Source organism: Rhamphochromis longiceps, linkage group LG4, assembly GCF_057381845.1.
Source record: "Rhamphochromis longiceps isolate RC_006_pf linkage group LG4, R_longiceps_female_GT1.1, whole genome shotgun sequence".
Taxonomy (NCBI): Eukaryota; Metazoa; Chordata; class Actinopteri; order Cichliformes; family Cichlidae; genus Rhamphochromis; species Rhamphochromis longiceps.
The window spans coordinates 9,029,504-9,052,733 of NC_140560.1; the positions used below are offsets into that span (position 1 = coordinate 9,029,504).

Consider the following 23,230-nt stretch of genomic DNA (forward strand, 5'->3'; position numbering starts at 1 on the left):
TGATCGGTGAGGACCGTCTAGCCGTGACACTTCCCACCATTTGACCTTAGAGCTAAAGAAGCACCACTAATCCAGAAGTAGTTATCTCACTTGACGCTGAGAAAGCTTTCGATCGTGTAGAGTGGAGCTTTCTTTTTGCGGTCTTACAAAGATTTGGTTTCAAGGACAGATTCATTTCATGGATTCGACTGTTGTACAAGGCACCCCAAGCCAGTGTCTATACAAATGGTGTTTCCTCTGGCTACTTCTCATTGTCACGCGGAACGAGACAGGGTTGCCCCCTGTCCCCCCTACTTTTTGCTATTGTAATTCAATCCCTATCTATAGCTTTGAAGGCCCTTCCTCATTTTCATGGTATTTCCCGGTCAGGCCTTGATGTAAAATTGTCTTTATATGCAGATGACCTGCTTCTATATGTTTCTGATCCCTTATCTAGTATACCATCGATTGTGTCTCTATTAAAAACAAGTTCGGCTCTCTGTCAGGTTACAAAATAAATCTTCTTAAAAGTGAGTGTTTCCCCATAAATTCTTTAAGTCTTACACTTAAACAATCTGACATTCCTTCTAGACTTAGCCCTGCCGGCTTTAAATATTTGGGAGTTAACGTGACTCGTAATTTGACTTCTCTACACTCTTCCAATTTCTCCCCTTTAATGACTCAAATTCAATCAGATTTTCAGAGATGGAAATCGCTACCTTTGTCCCTAATTGGTCGGATCAGTGCTGTAAAGATGAACATTTTGCCTCGATTGTTATTTCTGTTTCAGAGTATTCCTATATTTTTACCTAAAGCTTTTTTCAAAAAGTTAGACCAGCTAGTTACATCGTTTTTGTGGGGAGGGAAACATCCCAGGGTGAGGAAATCATTATTACAGAGACTGACATTTGATGGTGGTCTCGCCTTGCCTAACTTTTTATTTTACTATTGGTCCTCTCATATTCACAAATTGACCCATTGGCTTGAATCTGCTGTGGTGCAAACTGGAGCGCCTGTCATGCACTTCCTCATCCTTAGAAGCTTTATTGTTCTCTCCACTACCACTTAAGCCTTCTCATTTCACCCAAAATCCCGTGGTACAGTCTAGTCTAAGTACATCTCTGCATCAGTACACATGCCCATCACACAGAACCATCTGTTTACTCCTGGCCTCATTGATGGTACCTATGTACAGTGGAAGCATCATGATATTAATACGTTTAAGAATCTCTTTAAAGATGGCACTTTCTTAACTTTTTTAGACCTGTGTTCTGAAACAAATCTTCCAGCTACTAATCTATTCCATTATTTTCAGGCACGGCATTGCACTTCTGCTCTCCTCCCCTCCTTGTCATGGGCTGGGTCGTGTGACCCAGTGTTTGAGTTTTGTGTATTTTTGTATCCATTTTTGATCTAGTTAATTTCTAGGTGGCTATTTAGTCCTTTATTTCTTAGTTGTTTCTGTCATCTCCCCCTGTACTCAGTCTCCCTGATTCGTGTGTCTACCTGTCATGTTTCATGTCTGTGTGGTTATGTTAAGTTCATGTCATGATTTATCTTCATGTCTCTGGGTTTCCTGTTTTATTTTGAAAGAGTCTGGTGTTCTTTGTTCACTGCATTTAGTTTTACTCTCCCCTGTGCTGTAATTATGTTTCATTCTAGTCAGCTGTGTCCTCATGTGTCTCCACTTCCCCTGATCGCCTCAGGTGTGTATTTAGTCCTCAGTCTTGCGGTGTTCAGTGTCGCGTCGTCTGTGTTCTCACCTCCGTGTGTTCATGGTCAGTCTTTGCAGTGATCATCATAGTCTCTGAGTCTTCTTAGTTTGTCACAGTATTAGTTTTCCCAGTTTAGTTATAGTCTAGTTTAGTCACGCTATCCCTGCTTTGTTTGTACACTTTGTCTTCAGCCATAATAAAGGCTCGCTTTCTGTTAAGTTCACTCCTGTCTACTCACTTGTGTACGCACCTGGGTCCATCACACACACCACCGCACGGCCTGTCTCCGCAGACCGTGACACTCCTAAACTCTTCTTCCAAATGTCCAACCGTGGGAGGAATTCTTATCCCTTAAACCCAATAAGAAGTCAATTATATCTTTAATATATAAACAACTTATGGATTTAAATGTCCACTCAGTTGTTAAAATTAGGGGGGCTTGGGAGCGGGAGTTAGGAGTAATTTTTTCGGATCAGCAATGGGAGAAAGCAGTATCCAGTGTCCGTTATAGTACGTCCTGTGCCAGGTTACAACTTATGCAGTTCAAGGTGTTGTACAGGGTTTACTATTCAAAGTCTCGTCTGTCTGAGATTTACCCACAAGTGATGGATCAGTGTGAGAGATGTCATGCCACCCCATGTGACCAAGGTCATATGTTCTTTCTGTGCCCAAGACTCCATGGCTTCTGGAGTAAGTATTCAGTTATTCTTTCCAAGGCTCTTGGGACCCAAATCTGCATGGACCCTTTTCTGGCTGTTTTTGGGCTTCCAGTCAACACTGGTCTAACCGACCCTACACACTTCAAAATATTAGCCTTTACATCACTTTTGGCTAGACGTTGCATCTTACTCCTTTGGAAATCTTCAAAGCCACCTTCAGTTTCTTTTTGGTTTAGAGATGTGATGTCATTTCCTAAATTGCAAAAGATAGGCCTTGTGGCGAAGGGCAAATACAGAGAATTTTATCGTATCTGGGGCCCCTCCGTAAACTATTACAAGTCATTAAACGCTCTACCAGCTGATTAATATCATATCCCCCCCCCCCCCCTTTTTTTTGTGTGTGTTTTGGGGTTTGTTGTTTGTGTTTGTTTTGGGTTTCGTCTTAGGTTTTGTTTTGTTTGTTTGTTTTGTCAATTTTATTTAAGCGTGTGTGTGGGTGTGCCTGTGTGTGTGTGTGTGTGTGTGTGCGTGTGTGTGTGTGTGTGTGTGTGTGTGTGTGTGTGTGTGTGTGTATTATTGTATCTGTTCATGTAAGAAAAACTAAAAAATATGTGAGGGGAACAGATTGTATTGTCATTGTAAACTAGTGTACACTTGTCTCTCAATAAAAATATGAAAAAAAAAAAAAAGAACTGAAGAAGCTTCTCGGATGAGAGGTGAAACATCTTCTAGTAACTTAAAGAAGTCCAGACGCTTTAATTTGCAAGCTCCTTTGACTACGATGACCTGGATGACTGAGAACCTTCACAGACATGATTTAATTATGCTCACCATAGAAACATGAAATTATTTTGTTACACTTTACAAATGACAAGTTAGACTTTTGTAAACTTAACAACCATTCAATTTCCTTTTTTCGGTAACAAAACTAGAGGCAGCTGCTCAACTTGACTGAGATGGATGCCTCCCTCAAACCATGATCCAAAGCGCGCAAAATGAAATCACGTGCAGTGTCAGATTTAACATTGGTATATTATTATAAGGTTATATAAGGTACTACGCTCAAAAATTTAATGGAAAATAAAAAAATTAATGAAAATGATTTTTATTGGTTAAAAATAAATTGCTTTATTTTAGCATTATGCAGTTCTGTTATTTGAACTTAATGTAAAATTGGACAAACTTAATTAGTTAATGATGGATCAATTTATTTACTGAAGTTAAGTCAAACTGAATTTAATTGAATTGATCCAACAATCTGGACAGGTCGCCAGTGTATCGCAGGGCTAACACAGAGAGACACACAACCATTTGCACTCACAGTCACACTTATGGGTAATTTAAAATCACCAATTAATTCCACTAACTGCATGTCTTTGGAACATGGGAGGAGGCCAGAGAAACTGGAGAGAACCCATGCAAACATGGGGCCTTATGGTGGATTTGAACTGAGGAATGTTATGTTGTGAGGCAACAGTGTCACTCCACAAAGCAGGAAAGCTGCGACTACAAGCCTTGTTAGAGAATTTTCCTTATATTTTTGCCCTTGACAGGTTAAACCACAATAAATAGCAATAGCATACACATGGTGTGTGTATGCTTTTCTGTGTCTTACAACCCCAGTGATATTCCTGTGGTTTGAAATCTCACGTGATCTTTTGATATCATGAGTGCTTCAACTAACCACTCTTGCTAGATTACATCATGTCATTGCAACAAAAATATATTTAACATATTTTAAGTTGTTGAATTTCATGCTCATCATGAATGATTTAATTATGTTCACCACCAGAACATAAAGTTATTTTGTTCAAATTACAAGTTAGATTCTTGTAAATGTAACAACCATCCAATTTCATTTTTGGTATTGGTCCAATTTTCTCTGTCGTTCATGGGCAGGGGAAGGAGATGCATCGGTATGGTTGATGAGATGGAGTTTCGGGCTGTGATGGTCTCCTTTGTCAAGTGGTGTCTGCAGCTCAACATAACAAAGACCAAGGAATTGATTATAGAGATTATAGGGTTAAAAACTCCACTGCACTCTACAGGAAGTGTCATGGCCGAAGCCAAGCGTGATCTGGACCCAAAAGCAGATTCAAGACAGAGGCACTGAGTGACATGACATGAACAAAGTTTATTTACAAAAGGCACATGAATATAAACAATGAAACACTATGAAAGTAGACTATGAAGCACTATGAGTGTGTATTTGAGCTGACTGTGTAACATGAGGGGGGGCATGAGCTATGAGTGGCGAGGCTGATGGTGGCTATGATGGTGCATGCATGGGCAGCAGGTGGGAGTCGCGTACTCCACTGCCACTCCCTTACTATCTGCACATCTTCTACCGAGAAAATAACAAAGTACAGTGTTCTGCCTTTTATAAATTAGACTGGACTATACAGTTTTAGAAACTGCCAGAGTTCCCTCTGGTGGCTGCTTTGTAATATTGTTTTGATTACTTTGGAAAAAGACAAATAAAGGATGCAGAAAATCCAAGATGGCTGAACATAATGCCAAAGTATTACTGTTTTAAGCCGATATGGACCTTAAAATATTGTTGCTTTGGTCGAGATTTGTCCATAAGTATGAGTGACAATAAGGTCAAGGTCAAGTTTATTTACAGAGCACATTTCCAAACAGTCCATGCTGCACAAAGTGCTTAACAATGTAAAATCCCACTAAAATAAATAAAATGCAAAACAATGATGCAGTAAAATATAGAAAAACAAAAATAAATCAATAAAACAACTAAAACAACAACTAAGGTTTAGGTCAATGTATGTTAAAAGCCAGACCATCAAAATGTGTCTTTAGTAACGATTTAAAAAGTTCACGTGTTTTTGCAGATCTAAGATTAAGAGGAAGACTGTTCCAGAGTCTGGGACGATAAAATAATAATTGTCTCTTTGTTTTCCTTAAAAATGGTATGATGATTTGTACGTTTAAGGGAGTTATGAACTTTTGATCTTTTCAGCTACCAGTAATTGTGTAACAAGCCTGTTTGCAATGTTAGTTAGGTAATACAATATTTTGTATGTTTTCAGTTTTACGACGTCAAAGAGAAGGCAACAGTCGAGGACATTAAATCAGCACGAAAAAGGAAAATAAGTCTTTTTATTGGAGCATCGTTATCTCGTTGTCTAGCTGGTGAAAACTAGAAAACTCAGGGCGAGGATAGCACATACAGAGGGCCACCTCAATGTTGTGTACTGCTGGGATATTTATAACTGGAGCTATTTGTAGCTATTAGAGCTATTTCATTATATTTTGTAACTTTGTAATGTATTCCAATTTTTCATTTGTTTTAGTTAGTTACTGTTCTTACTACCTTAAAACTGAAGTTTTAATCATTGGTCCCAAGGCTCAGAGAGAGAAACTCTTGTCTAAATTAGAGGCATTTTCACTATGTCCTTCGCTACAAGTGAAAAACCTGGGTGTTATTTTTGACTCTGAGCTTGGTTTTATCCCACATATTAAACATGTAACCAAAATTGGATTTTATCATCTAAAAAATATAGCCAGAGTCCGCCCTATTCTCTCTCGGGCCAACACAGAGATGCTGATGCATGCTTTTATTACCAGTCGCATTGATTACTGTAATGCCCTGCTCTCTGGTCTTCCTAAGAAGAATATTTCAACTTTACAACTTTTGCAAAACTCGGCAGCTCGTGTGCTGACGAAGACCAGAGGGCGGGCCCACATTACACCGGTTTTAGAATCGCTGCATTGGCTCCCCGTGTGTTTCAGGATCGATTTTAAAGTTCTTTTATTGGTTTTTAAATGTCTTAATGGTCTTGGGCCTTCTTATCTCTCAGATCTGCTTTTACCATATGAACCCTCGCGGACCCTGAGGTCCTCTGGTACTGGCCTTTTGATTGTCCCTAAAGTCAGGACACATACTCACGGAGAGGCAGCTTTTCAGTGGTATGGTCCTCGTCTGTGGAACAGCCTGCCGGAGGAGCTCAGGGCCGCAGAGAACGTACAGGCTCAAGACCCACCTTTTTAATTTAGCTTTTTCTTGGCGTTTATTTATTTTATGCTTATTTATTCTATCCTGTTATTCTATTATTAATTTGGGCTTTACCTAATATTTATTGATTTTATTCTTATTGATTTTTTAATCTTCTTACTCTATTTATATTTATATTTATATTGTATCCCGTTCTTATTTATTTTATCTTTTTACCCTGTATATAGCCTATTGTGGCATATCTCCAGTGTTTCCTCGGAGGGGGCTCTCTGCACCGGGGCTGTGATCGACCGTGGCTGCTGGGTCTCTAGGGGTCCTCTCAGCCTGGCTGGGGGGCTTCTTTGCCTCCCTCCTGCTGTGTGCCCAGCCTGGAGGCTGCGGTCTGTGACCGGCTCCCGGTGCAGACGGCTCCCTGTTATAGTGTTTCCTCACTTGGCTCATGCGAACCCAGCCCAATTTTTACTCTTTAAGTGTGCGCGCGTGTGTGTGTGTGTGTGTGGGGGGGGGGGGGGGGGGGGGGGGGGATATGTGTGTATTCACATCATTTATGTTAATGAGAGTGTGGGGAGTGAGTTGGAGGGTGGGGTGGGCTGCTTTTAACTATGTAAAGCACTTTGTGCTACATTTTTTTTGTATGAAAAGTGCTTTATAAATAAAGACTGATTGATTGATTGATTGATTGATTGATTGATTGATTGATTAGAGCAACATTGAGAACAAAATTTTCTCAGGGATTAAAAAAGTATTCTGATGATGAAGACAATGTTCAAACTGGCCCAGCCAATCACGTGACCTAAATGCAAGTGAACTGTTGTGGAAAGAACTAAAGCTTTGAATTTATAGAAGGGAATCTTCAGGATTTGAATATTGTTTGTGTGGAAAAATGGGACAAAATCACATGTGAGTAATGCATGCAACTATCCATACAGGAGGCATCTCGAAGCTGTCATCACCAACAAAGGCTTTTATACAAAGTACAAAGTAAAGTATTTGTACAAAGTAGTAAATATATTTCAGTAAGTGTGTTCAATACTTTTTCCCTGTATCATTTCTGATTATTACACACACATGGACATCTATGGTTGGATTTCTTTGCATGTGTGGATTGGATGACGTCTGGTGAGAATTTCATGTCAGTAGCACTTATATATATATATTTACTTAGAAAGTTACTGATGTTTTCTATATTTATTTTACCTGCTGTATGTGCTAGTTTTCCCCTTTAAGGCCTGTTCTGCCTACCATTCTGAGACCTAGTGCCCTGGAAGAGTATGATAATTCAGGTTAAACTAAATTAAGGAGCAAATCTATTGAACATAATTATTATAACTAGAATAGATGCGTGGGGCACGATGTGTGCAGAAAGAAAATGGCCTGAAAGTGGGTCAACTGTGGTCTTTTGTAAATATAGATCTAGAAAATATTTGCTAACCAAAGCTGAAATTTCATGGTAATCATTATACATGTTTAAACCAATGAAACATTATTTATTTATTTATTTTACAAATTGGGGCAGGTTTAATAGAAAATCATCAAAGAAATTGATGATTTCAAATGAAAGGACCCAATTATTGAAAATGAAAACATTTCAATTCATAGATAAAAAAATAATAAAATAAAATCTAAATTAAAACCATAAAAATGTCTTATAGATTCAATCATACCTGCTAAAACTTGCCTGGTGACCCATGCATGTAGAGATGAGTGGAGGAAGTCATATGAAGCATTTGAGGCTTCTTCCTGATTCAAAGCCTCAAAGACAGATCATACCAGAGGTCAGTTGCAGTTATGGCACCCAAAAACTACAAACGGGTTCAGTGAATCACAAATGATTCACAGAACTCATTGACTAAAGTTCAAACACAAAAGAAATTCAGTCTTAAGCAGCTGTGCTTTTATTATAAAAATCAGTGCCCACGAATCAAAGTGTTACATTTTGAAATGTAAATTTACTGATTCGATGTAGAGCTGCAGCTATCGATTATTTTAGTAACTGAGTAATCAAACGATTCATTGAATAAGAAATAATATAAATAATTTTGTCTTATTAATGAGAAATAATAAATATTCAAAAGAGGAAAAAAACTGTTTAACTGCATACAACATTCAGTTAAACATGCAGTCAAAAAATCCCAACTAAACCCTACATGTCATGTTGAAATTTCTTTTTTGAATAATTTCTGAAATGCAAAAAATATATAAATAATCTCAAGTACAGTCAAAGTTAAATAAAATAAGATATATATATGAAATCTATGGCATAATAAAATGATCTTTCCTCTGTCTCCCTCGAAGGCTTTCTGGTGTTAAGAGGGGCATAGTTTTAGTGCTACTGAAAACAAATGTTATGATGGAGCAGACATTAATTAATATTAATAATCCGGTGTCCAACCTAACAACCCTCAGGTCTGTGGCTAGGAGTTTAATGGCCCATGTACATTTTTATTGGCTGCCTCTTTGCTCTTCGCAGTGTGTAAACAGACTCCGAGTGCGTTTAATTGTGCCAGAGTCATCATCACTGTTGCTGCTGTATTAGGAGTGTTGTCGCAAATGTGGGTGAAACGCTTGCATTTACATCATTTAACACATCTGCGGGCTACAGAGCCACGCACTGAACGAAGCATCAAGTTGATTAATTCATTTGATTGACTGAACAGGTATTCCTGATGTGTGCCCTGTGCTCTATGTGTGGATGCATGCTCAATCATGCAGGTAAGTAAATCCCAAAAGGTTGGTTCATCTGGACGCAGCGTTTTCGTCACTCATCCAAGTGACTTCTACAGTCTCAGCTGACTGCAGGTTTCCCCAACCTATAAACAGTACATTTGCACACAGTGGGTTTGGTGCTGTGAGGAGCTCAGATGATCATGTGCCAACAGGTTTATTTTGCTCATAGTGAAAGGTAAGGAATGTCAGAAAAATTATGCATAGTTAATTGTAATCAAATATTGACTTGCTTCATTGCTGTTGTGCTTTTTTTAATGTAAACTCATGTTTTGCAAAAAAAAAAAAAAAGTGTACGTGATGGAGGGAAATGGATATCTTTTTTGAATTCAGCACTCTAAAAAAAAAAAAAACCCCAGAATTTACAAAAACTATCCCATGCAGCAGAAAAATGTTTTTTGCAGACCTGTGTTACAACTTTCACTAATGTTTACATTAACTTGGATTGTGAAGTCAGGGTTGGTGTGGCTTCACTGCAGAGTCCATTTCTTATTAATGGGCTGCATGCTACAGGTATTTAAGGTGGCATTATTTAGACCATTGCTTAAAAGACCATGGCTATAACCTTAGTCTTAGCTAACTGTAGGCCAATCTCCAACCTTCCTTCTATCTCTAATTCTTGAAAGAGAAGTGGTAAAACAGCTAACTGATCATCTGCAGAGGAATGGTTTATTCAAAGAGTTTCAGTCAGGTTTCAGAACTCATCACAGAACAGAAACGTCATTAGTGAAAGTTACAAAAGATCTTCATGTGGCCTCTGACAGTGCTCGTCCTTGTAGACCTCAGTACAACACTGAATACTGTTGACAGTATTATTTTATTACAGAGATCAGAGCATGCCATGGGAGTTAAAGGTACAGAACTGCAGTCATTTGAACCATACCTAACAGAATATAATTTGTTCATGTAAACAGAGTCCTCTTCACACACAAAACTAATTGTGGAGCTTCACAGGGTTCTATGCTAGGACCAATTTGGTTTCACTTAGGCAGTACTATTAGAAAACATAGCATATATTTTCATTGCTATGTAGACGATCGCCAGCTCCATCTGTCAATGAAGCCCAAGGACATATGGCAATTAGTTCTTAAGAGACTAAATTCTGAAAAAAATTCAGATAAAACTGGTGTGCAAATTAGAAAAAACAGGAACCAAAGTTGTATTTTTGTTTTATTTTTTCACTTCGTTTCAGCAGACTGTCTCAAGCTAATTCAAGCTGAATTTCAGAGCTCATATACTGTCATTGAAATAGCAGTAAAAACCAACATAAATATATTCCCACGTACCAGGTTTACCCACCCACCCCAAAAAAAGCCCAAAAGACAAGGGACAACTGTGTCCTCACCAGCACAGTACTGGTGGAAAACAAATAGCTGTTGGTTGGATAATTCTTTGATAAAAACAGAAAGGGGCACAAATAAACAGAGATTAGATGGGTTTGGATAGGTGTTTTTTTTTATTTTAAAACTTTCTATTAATGAGGTCTCAAAGTGTAAGCAGGGCAAAGTGCATCTCCTACCAGTAACTTACAGCCTAAGTGCTGAGCTTTCATTCAAAACACATTTTCATCTGAATCTCCATGTCAGACAAACAAAAAGTTTGCTCCCTGTCACCTGACAGAAGAAGAGAAGTGGTTTTTATCTGTCTTTATGTTTCATCTCGTTTCTGCGTTCAGCTCACAGACGGTGGGTGGGGTGGTGTGTGTTGCAGAACAGTGAACCTTCCCCTTTGCGCTACAGCTGTTCACTTCTTCCTCACATGTTGGTGCTCATCCTGGTCTGACTGTTGGCTGGTGTGAGTTCACCCTGGCTGCCTTCTCTGGGTGGAGACTGAGAACAGGAGGAAACAAGTAAGGCACTACTCTTGTTCAACAGCATAGCTATAAACTCTGTAACATTGAATAACAGGTGAGGTTCAAAAAAGAAAGAAGACTTTAAAAATCTTATCAGAATATTAAAACCCCGAGTCCAACAACCATCAGGAGCTAGTCTTAGTTACTGCCAGCAATGTTGACCAAGTTCTTGCAAATGTGGTCGAGGAACCGAATGGCTGGTGGCAATGAGCCAGATACCCCGTACTCCTGAAGCACCCACTACAAGGATACTCCAAGGGCCTTGACGAACTCAGAGCAAGTCCCATCCGCCCCAGGTTCCCTGCCATTAAGGAGTTGTTTAACTACCTCAGTGATTCCATTGTGGAAGGCGTGTCAGTGGAATTAAGTATTCATTCACCAACCACCTCTATCCTTAGTTAAAGTCAGTAGCACTCTACCCGCACTATGTATCATGCCAGTAGATAACTGGTTTCTCCTCCTGAGTCACCCAATCCAATTTTAGAAACCCCCCTCTGTTAATATTAATACTGTAATCTGTACCGTTCATTAATTTACAATCAAATACATTTTAGATATGCCATTAAAAAGAAGCTCATCACCAAATCACACGAAATTTACTGTAGTCAGACTTGATAATAACCTCTATCGCAACACAAAGAACATTATGAACAACTGAAAAAGAAAAAAAAAAGTTATTCACTACAATGTGAAGAGAAGAAAATGTCTCTACCTTGACGTGAATCTGGTTGCGCAGCACAGCAGCACGGAGAATCATGGCTTTGGCTCGTCTCTGGAACTCTTTGCCCATATGAAGAGACTTCTCAAATGTGGTGCTCCTTTGGTCGACATCCCTCGCATACAGAATCTACGAGCAGGTCAGAGTCCCAGTTTGTCAGGGTTCAAACAACAAAGTACCTGTGGCAACGGTTTGATGTGTGCAGCGTTTTCACCTTGCTGTGGGAGTCGATACGTGCATTAATGAGACCCTCCAGTATGAGCTGGGTGAGCTCGTCCTCCAGAGCTGTTACTGTTGTGTTGAACGCCTGAGCCATCTTGGTCATGTCTGCTGACACGTAGGGGCTGAAATACTGGGAGGAGGAGAAAACAGAAAACCCACACACAAGAAAAATATCAGTGCTCAAAAACATGACACTTGAAAAAGTTAGTACAAAGTACAAAGATTTATAGTGATTACATTAGTTTGGTCAATCATCTTTCTCAGAAATGCCTGTGCATGTTAAACAGTATTACATGTATATGAGATGCTTCCTTGTAACCAACACTATCATCTTCATTTACAGATCACAACACTTCACTAGACCTGTCAGCAGCTGCAGTGCCATCGTGTTACCACAAGCCAAACACGCACAGCACAGTACTGCTGACTGGATTTAGGCAATCAAACTGTGAGACAACACTGCCACCATCAAGTCACAATAACTGCAGATGAAACAGATTCTCCCTAAGATTCATCCAGTACTTAGATATTCAGAAACTGCGTAAATCCATTAACAGTGACAGTCATTATGACAGACAAGTGAAACTAGTAAAACTTTCAAATACCTAATATTTTATGTGACTATTTGTTGTCTCAAATATACACATTCCCTTGTCTTTGCTTTGTTTTTTTGAAGCCAGTGATGGTAGAATGTAATGTGTTACTATCGGATAAAGGTGGCAGCACTACACCAATGCAGGGGGCAGATCTATCTTATGGAGGGGCTTCATCCTGCCACGGCTACTATTTATACACCCTGTTTTGTTCCCCCCCCCAAAGAATCAGCAGCAACTTGATTATCCTGTGCACGGTCAGTGTGTATGCAGTATGTCTCACCTGAATCAGGGCTCTGTTTCTGATCTGGCTGTACAGTGTCTTGACATGTGGTGCCAGGTACATGTCCAACAGGAGGTTATCCTGCAAGAAACAGCACAATCATATACTGCACTTTCTGTGTGTGTGCGCGCGCTCATATTATGCAACAGCGGGAGCACACACTCTCCTTTGACGCATGTGTAGTGTTACTTCAGGGGTGGGCAGTTCATTTTCTCTACTGGCCACATTAGAAAGTGAGGAGGCCACATCAACAAGCTGAACTCAGTTCTGGTCACTATTAATTTATGTTTCTCTTTTCTTTTTGGTCTTGAACAAATGTATTAAAGTCAGGTACAATGTCTGAGCCTTCCATTCTGCATCAGAGCTCTGAAATATACTCACCTCTCTCTTTAGAAGACTCAATTTTGGTTCTTAGGTTCCTACCCTTTAGTACTTTGAACAGGCAAAGCCAGCTGATAGCTGTGTAGTGGCCTACATCACCATGTGTTACATGTCTGTGACTCAGTGCTCTTACCCTGATAAAGTTAACTATTTGAAATGGACTGGTTCTTAGCAGTTTTCTACCCTACCTGAGTACTCAAAGCGCTTTATGACACATGCCTCATTCACCCACTCAAGTGCTTTCTAACATTCACCGTGCAATAGATGCATCGGAGAGCGACCTGGGGGTTAATATCCTGTTCTAGGGCTGTTCGATATAACGACATATATCGGATGACGATATAAAAACGTCTATCGTTTCATTTTACGCTATCGTTTGTTTCGTGGTGTCGCAAAATAAACTGTTTACGGCAATATTTTTTTCATCGTTTTGATGGTCACTGTAGTGGCTATATTAATTTCTTAAAGTTCTCTCTTTCTCTTATATTTAATATAACTACACTACGGACGGACAAGCGCCTGTTTTTAATGGGTTGTCGTTAGCAACAACGACGGTAACAGCATCGCGTGTCTGCTTGTTTATTTTCCACATAAACCTTTCACAATAAAGCTCAAGATCCTGTTGAGAATTTTCAAAATAAACTGAATCATGTGAGAAAGTATGCAGAGTATTGACGGATGAGAAGCAAAAAAAAAAAGAAAAAAGAAAGAGTCGTCAGGTGCTAAAGAATAAACCTTAGACTCAAACGTTAGAACAGGCTTTCCCCGCAGCACGCCGTGTAATAAATACTCACAAAGAAAACGGCGGCCGTTACAACTTATGTCTAAAAATGTGTAGTTTCATGCATCGGTTAAAACACTCAACTCCAGGTACACGATGCCCAGCTGGAAACACTTCACCTACCCGAGATTCACAGAATTTACAGAAAATATTAAATTTTTTGTGATTTATATCGTTATCGGGACGATAGATGTTTTATATCGGAATATACGATTTTGGTCATATCGCACAGCCCTATCCTGTTCAAAGATATCTGGTATGCCCTAGGTGTCAAACTCTGGCCCGCGGGCCAAATTTGGCCCGCAGCCTAATTACATTTGGCCCGCGAAGCCATACCAAATTACTATTAGAGCTGGCCTACTGGTATTATACAGCTAATATATATATTGTTTAGTATTAAGCTTTGCTTGTTCCATATTCAGTTTTTCAGCAAAACGTGTTTGAGTCCATAAGAAAAGATTCATTCTTATATCTGGAGGAAGATTTTTTTTTTCAATAAATATTAACGTTAGCCCGCGACTTTGTTCCATTTTGAATTTTGGCCCACTGTGTATTTGAGTTTGACACCCCTGTGGTATGCAGACAGAAGCAACCAGTGATTACAGGATTAGTAGCACGTTTAGATGACCTGCTTCACCTCATGAGCTACAGTTCCTCATCAACAACATGGTTAATTTTTAGCACTGATATACACAACACATCCTGTTGTTTTATACAGTGCAAAACTCAAATTATTTTCAGCTCCAAGTTCATTTTAAAGTTAATTAACAAAACTGAGTAACTGAGTTGCATAAATATCATAGCTCTCGTCCAGAACTAGGGTCTGCTTTGTTTTTCAACCACAGCTCCAGATTTCCTGCACTGTCCTCAGTCTATCTTGGAGAGGGGCCCATTCTCATATTCTTCCAAACACACTTTGATAAATTCAGAGAATGAGTTAGTGTTGTGTGTTTGTAGTGATAGTGTGATGAAGCCCTTTCAGTCTGTTGAACCTTTCTGGACAGTTATTTGCCTACAGGCAGATCACACCATTCAACTGCTTATTTGGAAGTACTGACATCTGCTGGTCATTCGATGTACAGCAGCCCTGCTGTGATAATAGATGTGGACCACATACCAGTGGATATGCAAACGTAATGATGTGTCAGTTGTAGAATAGCTATATGAAGTGCTGTATAATATACACACATACACCTCTAACCATCTGTGAGAAGATCTGTTATTATTGAGCGATAGCATATCAAAATGCTCCCAAACTGCTGATATTTTTTGCCTTTTTGGTGGCTCCATAATGTGCTTACAATCTCCTTCCAAGCTCATTATGATCCTCAGAATCACCTCAGATCCAGTTCATACAAAAATGTACTTCCCGTGTCTTTTCATCAGCTCAAACAGGGCCTCGTTTATCTTTGGTCAAGTGATATTCTGAGGAAAGATACGGGTCATGACACAGGCTTCCTCGGCTCTACACGGGCCTCAGGGCTTCAGTGTCAGACATAACAACACTACCTGCTAGCAAAGGTTCAGCTTTCCATTTCTAGTGAGTGAAGTTCTTGTATTTCTCTGAATGTTTAGTTTTGCAATGGAGACTCAAAATTCAATCCTTAAGCACAGTAATTTGTGCTACCAGAACTTGCATGATGTATACCTTTATACATTTGAATTCTAACCCACTGACCTCTTAAGGGCCAGTAAGGGACAACTAAAGGACCAGATGTGGCCCAGGACCCAAACAATGGCCAGTTTTTTGTTAGTTTAAAAACCTTTCATGCGCTAACCTTCATTTCATCCAGTAGCTTGAGACAGGATGCATATTTAGACTCGTAGAACTTGAAGATAATGTCACGAATTTGAGGTTCCAACTCTAAAAATAACTTAAAGGAGCTAGGAAGAAAAAAAACAGATACAAAGTATTAGCATGGATTGCTGTCCATCACTAGAACTGATTTCTATCCAAGAAATATTTGTACACCAGCCTACCTGCTGGAGATGACGTTGCGCTGAAGCTCCTGTCTGTCAAACGTGGCCAAAGCACACAAGCCCCCATACACAGCTACATTACTGGGCGACAGTAGCTGCAGGGAATACACATAATGATATTTCTCCCAGCAATTAGACTCATGCATAGATGCTCATATTATGTCCTACATTTTTAGGATCCAAACACACTGGTTGAGGTGTACATGTAACCATGTAAGTTACTAATACATGGTTACAAATGAAAGAGGATAGAAGACATGTGGGTGATATTCCTTTTTTTAAATCTGAGATGCTAATGCTTTAGTGCAACACCCAGTGCAATGTTGCATGTTACATCTTCAGTTTTCATGTACGAGCTCACCTCTGGACAGTCACAGTGGTCAAAGGAAGCCTGCAGGAAGCACTTGGCAGCTGGCTTGTATTTTCGAGAGGCCAACTCGGCCAATCCTGATGTACCAACAAGCAAGATGAACAATATACTGGAAATCAGGTCACATTTTTCCAAACTTTATAAATACAAGACCAATCTTGGTTAACAGAAAGCAACCTCTTCAAAAATCACTCACACACACACACTCACCTGCAGCACACTTTAATTTGGTGAGGACAGCTTGATTTTGACTATCTCGCTCTCCTCTTTGCTTTTAGGGGGGGAGGAGAGCAAAAAGAAGAAATTTACTATAAATATTTTATTACTCTTCATAAAAGGCTGGACACAATATATAAAATAAAAGAGATGCTGAAGTATGTAAACTGTGCTCACCTCTGCAATTTCTGGTGTGGACTCTGCCTTATTGACGTAGCTCAGCACGTGCGACCAGTTCTGGAGGTAAACACTAACCTGTGAACGCACAATTTAAGTCACAAAGACTTTGTTTACTCACGTGCTTAATCAGACAACTCAATGTCTGTAAAAAACAAACAAACAAGCAAAAATAACCCAAAAGATTCTGTTGTGTGTAACAACTTTTCCAGGTTTTCGAATTCTGTTAATTGGCTGAAGTGCTATCTGTAGAAAACTACAGTGACACTGAAAGTGTCTTGGCACAATTCAGTCTAAGTTATATAGTTCCCAGTACGTATAGGTCTGTGTACTGGGTACTATAGCTGGGAGAAAGTCTGGAAGTGCTGACGTGCACACAGATTTCAGTAAAGTGAAACATCTTGGGCAAATACTCATATACTTTTCTGATGTGCAGAGTTTTGCCAGAACCAGGTTTCTAAGTTCAATATAAACTTCATCTCTCAATTGTAATAAGAATTGTGATAAGGCTAATAATCCCTGGACAATTGTGTCAATGGAAACAGTGACTGCAGCAGCAGAGCACTGTGCTTCCTTCCTGCTGTACCTTGATGACATTCAGACACATGTTAATGACATGCTTAGCACTGGTGCAGTAGTCTCTGGCTCGAGAGTAGCACTTCAGAGCATTACTGAGGTCACCACAGTCCAGATAATGGTCCCCCAGGTCATCATGGCCTCTCCTGGGGAGAAGGGATGGAAGGTGAGGAGACGGCAGACATCCACAAAAACAATGTTATCTGAAAATGACCAATCTGCTCATCAAAAAACTTTGACCCTCACTAGTTTTGTATATATTTATTATTGTTCCAGCAAAAAAGACTGAGACAGCACCTCTCCTTCTGCTTCTTAGCTGGATTACTGATCTTATTCAATGTTCAGTTGGTCTTAAGCTTAAACTTTAGATTAACAGTAATGCTTTTGCAACCACACCTGATGCTCTCTTTGATGGAGTTGCCCTTGTAGTTCTTAAGATCCGTATCTAGTTTCTCCAGTTTAAGCAGAGCCTTTTTTCTGGTCGATTCAGCCCAAGCTGAGTCCAGGGGAGGGGGAACAACCCCTCCTTCAGGAACTGTGTCTGGCACACCCTGCACTTCCCTATAGGTGGAGCCCAGGAGAAAGAAAGAAAAAGAAAGAAAAAAAAAATCACACAGAAATATTTACAAATCTAGAAATTGAACAATTTGGAGGCTGGGAGTTAAGACTTTCCAAGCCTAATTTTAAATGCAGCAATGCGGTTTTGCTTATCCATAATGAAGCACATGTGATATACAACACCTAAGTTTTTGTTTGTACTGTTTGAATCATGCTGTTCTTTGCTACAACGCAGGATTTAAGGATTTAAGGAATTGGGAATGTCTTGTTACAAAAAACAAAAGCAGCTCTGTCCAAAAGGAAGCACCCAATTGCTGGGAGAGGACTAGAAAGAATACCGTGTGGCCTCTGTGAGTTTGCGGTGAATCTCTTCGTAAGTGTCAACATTGAAGGTCCTCTGAACAAAGGTGAGCGCCATCTTCAGGGCCTCCACTCGGAGCTGAGGGCAGTGCTCAGCAATGAACTGCAGTCTCTCAATGCGCATTAATCCACTATAACTGGTCGCATATTGCTCCAGATCCTGCACAGACAAGGAGTGAAACATCTGTTCAAAAACATGTCAGAACTGCTTCGATTAAACAGTCAGGTAACACTTTCATCAGTGGATGATATAGCTCCGCATGTACAAGGATTTTAGCTAACTTTCGTTCATTCACACCCAGAACAGTTAACAGAAACAAGAATCAATTAGCAGCAGGAATCTGCGTCACATTAAACATTACAAATAAAATAAGAGATATTGGGATATATGTAACAGTTTGTGAGACAATACCAGTGTGGGGTTCTCCACAATATAGTTGGTGTCTGGAGCATTCTGCTGGTCCTCCTGGGGATCTGCATCAATCTGCATGGGCTCCACAGACCCCTTAGAAATAGATCACATACATAGTTTTGTTAGATTCAACAACAGACCTGATCTTGGGACTAGATAATGCGTAATTTACATCAGGAAGCCCTCTCTTCAAAGGGCTTTTCATCAGTAGTTCACTGGTGCTTAAACTCGTACTGGTAGTTTACTATGTCGGAGTAACTGTACAGGAAACAATGTCCTATAATGGATACGCAATATGTTCAGTAGAATAAGTGGGCACAGCCCCCGCCCTATTCCTTAATGCTTTTATGCCTTTATGTTGAAAATGCAAAACAGGCGCAGTGATTTATTGAAACATATGCAAACATAAGCTTTTCTTGGATGGCAGCCGTCTTTTGTTCCATTCTCTGTCAAGATGATACCACACTTTAATAATGTTGAGCTTTGGAGAGGACAACCACTACATGACAGGAAAACACAGTGGAATGACTAAGGCGGAGCTTCCCAAAGTGCGGGGCCCGCCATTGCGGGGGGGGGGGGGGGGGGGGGGCAGTATGAAAGGGGGAAAGAAACCAAAAACCGCTTGGACACTGCTAGCACGGGGCGCCCACACAAACGCAAAGCAGGAGATGAAGCATCGCTGAATATGTTTCCAAACCAACTTCATTCTAAGCCAAAGATTAGAAAATATGATGAAGCACATCTTCCCTTTGGCTTCACCTGCACAAGTGCCAAGGTAGATCACTGGACTAAGGTATGATTTTACTGCATTGGCAGTAAGATAGATAAATAGAACTTTATTAATCACTCGGATTATTAAACTGAAAGAAATTTGAATAGTAAAAAAAATTAGAATAAAAATTAAAGGGAAAAAAGAATATAAACATAAGAATGAATAAAATATATATAAACATAAGCAATGTAGCAGCCAAAACGCCTATTGCACAGTATTTCGACTATTGTCAGTCTATTGAACAGTGATTAGTTGTTATTTAGTGTTTATTTGTGCAAACACTACTGCTTATTTGTCCCCGCCCTCCTTTGTCCTCCTGTTTTCCTGCCCCCAACGAGGAGTTAAACAGTTTGATGGCGTGTGGGAAAAAGGAGTTTTTAAGTCCTAGACATGGGGAGAAGCTAGCTGACGCTGAGCAGACTCCTTTGGTTATTTATGACCATGCAGAAGATGCCCAACACTGTCCATAATGTCTAGCAGTGTTTTTAGTGTCCTCTTCTCTGCCACTGTCACCAGAGTGTCCAGCTTCATGCCGACCACAGAGCCAGCCTTCCTTATTAGTTTGTCCAGCCTGGATGAGTCCGTCTTTGCTGTGCTGCTCCCCCAGCACACCACAATATAGAAGAGTACACCGGCAACAACCGAGGAAAGCCTCCTGTGGAAATACAGTCTGCTTTGGCCTTTTTTATACAGGTGTTGCATGTTGTATGACCAGTCCAGTTTGTAAGTGTACATTTTTCAGTTACAGCTACATTTTTCGCCAATCTTATGTTTTCTAAAAAGGTCTTGCATGGTTGAAAATCTGACTTTCTGCATTCATAATTATAACAACTTTGGTCGAATCAAATACCACACACTGAAATGCAGCATCTCTGTATCTCTCAAATCCTGTATCAGGTCTTTACTGGATTTATTCCCATTTCTTGAGGACATGACTTTCACACAATGTTCATCTCCTGTAGGTAGTTTTTATGCCAGACACATCTGTTGTCCAAGCAGCATTCCAAAATAAGCCAAATTTTGGCTAGTAACTCTTTGGGAAACACACCGTTTTTGCAAAACTACAATTTTATGCTTGTCAAATTATATTACAGAACAGGACAATTATTAGTCTCCCTATGAGTTTCTTTCTTCTTCTTTTTTTTAAATAACCTGAAGTGCTGTTGGCAACATTTCCAAACATCTTAGTTTTACTTTGGCTGCTTAGAGTATTTGACTTTGCACACAGAAATATGATGAAATATGAAAACAGTAGGGCCAAACTTTACAACTCTCTGATCTTAACAGCTAAATGTGAATCCTTTTTGCTGGATAACAGCCTGCAGTGATTTGTTTTCAACACACCTCCCAAGCAATCCCAGACCATTGTTCAATGGCAATTCTCTTAAGTGCCTCCAGCAGATTTTCAGTGATATTAAAGTCAAAAATTTGTGCAGGCCAGTCAGAGAAAATTAGTTGAGATTTAACAAGTCAAGATTTTGACTTGTTTGCGATTAATTTTGTTGTTGCAGGGTGGGGTCAAAATCTCCCCTGTGGCAACCAAAATGGTACTGAGGATCAAGTAATTTCCTGCGTATCAACATCAAGTATAAAATCCTAGTATCCCAACAACCCCTAGCTTCCAGTATGCGTAGTTTTTGTTGAGCAAAATTCAATCTGGCTTGAAGATGTTTCGTCTGTAGAAGTGACATTTTTCTTGGTCTGCAACCTTAAAGTTCATTTCTTTGGAGTGTTCTACTGATTGTCTTCTTTGAGACTACAATTCCGGACTTGGCTAAATCATTCACTGGTATTGTTAGACAATCATTTTCTTTCCAGAGTCTTTTAAATCTTTGGCTTCCTACCTCACTATTCTTGTTCTGAACTTTGTAGCCAACTTTGAATTACTTGATGGTATTTCTCACTTTTTAACACTCGAAAACACTGATGATGTTGTATATCCATCTCCTGCTTCGAGAGCACCAACAACTATTTTTCTCAAATGTAAACTGTTTTCTTTTGTTTTTGGCATGACGCTTTCTCAAGTGACAGCTCAAACCCTTGCTGAGCTTAACTTGATTTTACAAGCTTTGAGCATTACAACATTACAGCACGTCATTGCACATCAGTGGTTTGGCTATGGCTCAATAAAAGGTTTTTATTATTGAGCTTCAGCTCACAAAGATAACTGCATAAAAGCTATTGAAACAATGTATTCATGTCCAGCTGTTGGACAGCTGATGCATTCTCTTTCCGGTAAGCAAAGAAATAATGTACCTTCATATAGCTTCCTGATTGACAGAGCTAACTCTAAACCTCAACTTAGTGACTGAAAAATTTGAGATACTCAAATTGAAATTTTAAGCTATTTTCTTACAATTGTGCCATTTTCTAGAAATCCTGACTTATTAACTGAAGATTTTGAAATACCCAGTTCAACATTATGAGTTATGAATAGCAAATGATTTGTGTTGTGGTTTTGTGGTTTTTTCCATTGCCATAAACAAGCTTACATGGGCCTGGCAGAGAACGAGACACAAATATCATGCTTAGGATGGACGGGTTCCTGATGTAAACAACAGGCATTTAACATTAGCTTGGCGCTAGCAAAGTGATACACTGAAAGATGGTATATACTGGACTTTATTGACGTTGAAATTAAGCTATTCTTGACAACGGATACTTCTTACATATGTAATAATTGTGTTGTCTACTTATGGTGCTAGTAACTGCTATCCGGAGCGAACGAGCATGACAAGCTGCCAACAACAGGATATTAGGTATACTTCCGTTAGCTTAAGGCTACGACCATAAACACAACTGGTTCTTTAGTGTACTCCAAGTGCTGTGTTATACAAAGACTGAAACTTGCCATGTCTGTGGCTCACTTTAAAAGCCAACCGCGAGAGTCACGCGTCGTTTTATCATTTAGGTGCGTTAACACCAGCGCTGTAAATGTTGTTAGCTAACCGAGGCCTTCAGTCAACTGTAATCCTTGAGTTCTGCTCCACTTCATAAAGCTTCATATCAGTTTTACGTAGAAGGGCTTCAGGGAATGTGCATTTTAAGATGCTTCGTGACATTTTAAGGGCCACTCCTCATTTCGGCATATGGCATTGCACTAATCAGAAATTACCTCTAGATGTCTTACACATTAGCTGTTCCTTCGCTGTAAGTCTTTTAACATGTAAAAGAGATAAGTGGATTGTGTTTTACACACTTATGGTGCCTAGTACATGCCTATTAAACACAATAAACAACTACTGCGTAAGTGGTCTGTAATTGTGATTTTTAACCACGACAACCGTAACTACAAATTCAAAGCTAGCCTGCTAAACGCTAGCTAAGGTGGCAGAGTTTCCAGCAGTCTTTGCTACAAAAAAAAACCAAAAAACATTTTAAACAGCATTTTAAACTCACCTGAAAGTTAAACACTTGCACGGGCAAAGGCATCTTATGTTTGTCTCACTTAAGAATTGGTGTCTTTGAGGGGGTGGGATTGTAGCATGAAGACATAAATGTCTGGCGGACAGTTCAGCAGCCAAGCCGGACTGGGTTGGATCTCCAACTACTGGTGGGAGGTGGGAACTGCAACGGTAACCAATTAATTAAGAGCAAGGAAACTGAAAAGAAAACATTGGTATAGAAAAATATTGAGATTGAAGAAAAATTAAACTGAAAAAGGAAAGGCTGACATTTAATGAACACAAATTTGTGTTTTACTTCTGTTGTTTTACATTTGCAGTTATTTTCCCTTTTTACTTTCACAATTGTTTTTTTTTTTTGCTTTTTTCTATCTGTTTTTCAGTTTAATCAATGACTGTTTTAATCATGTGTCGCTGTTTTGGCCAGTGGGGGAGGGGACTAAAGGCGGGTTTCTGCTGAGTCTTTACGGTAATTTGCATATAATTTGCATCCAGCAGACAATTAGCTAACTACCTTAACTGAAC

General features: G+C 39.6%; 1 protein-coding gene across 1 annotated transcript; it reads right to left on the minus strand.

Annotated features, from left to right (window-relative positions):
- Nucleotides 1-9,688: 9,688 nt before the first annotated feature.
- On the minus strand, nt 9,689-22,836 carry gps1 (G protein pathway suppressor 1). The gene is made up of 14 exons (XM_085403114.1): nt 22,701-22,836; nt 18,530-18,622; nt 18,096-18,277; nt 17,596-17,760; nt 17,210-17,345; nt 16,624-16,701; nt 16,441-16,501; nt 16,222-16,307; nt 15,861-15,955; nt 15,659-15,764; nt 12,719-12,799; nt 11,835-11,972; nt 11,615-11,749; nt 9,689-10,879 (listed from the first exon to the last, which is right to left on the minus strand). The coding sequence occupies exons 1-14, from the start codon at nt 22,731-22,733 to the stop codon at nt 10,805-10,807; spliced, it is 1,464 nt and encodes a 487-aa protein (XP_085259240.1). The 5' UTR covers nt 22,734-22,836; the 3' UTR covers nt 9,689-10,804.
- Nucleotides 22,837-23,230: the final 394 nt, after the last annotated feature.

Coding starts and splice junctions, on each gene's coding strand:
- gps1 (XM_085403114.1), bottom strand. CDS start 22,733: ATGCCTTTGCCCGTGCAAGTGTTTAACTTTCAG. Junction 18,623..22,700: donor TGCAAGTGTTTAACTTTCAG/GTGAGTTTAAAA, acceptor TCTATTTCTAAG/GGGTCTGTGGAGCCCATGCA. Junction 16,702..17,209: donor TGTGTCTGAATGTCATCAAG/GTACAGCAGGAA, acceptor GTGCGTTCACAG/GTTAGTGTTTACCTCCAGAA.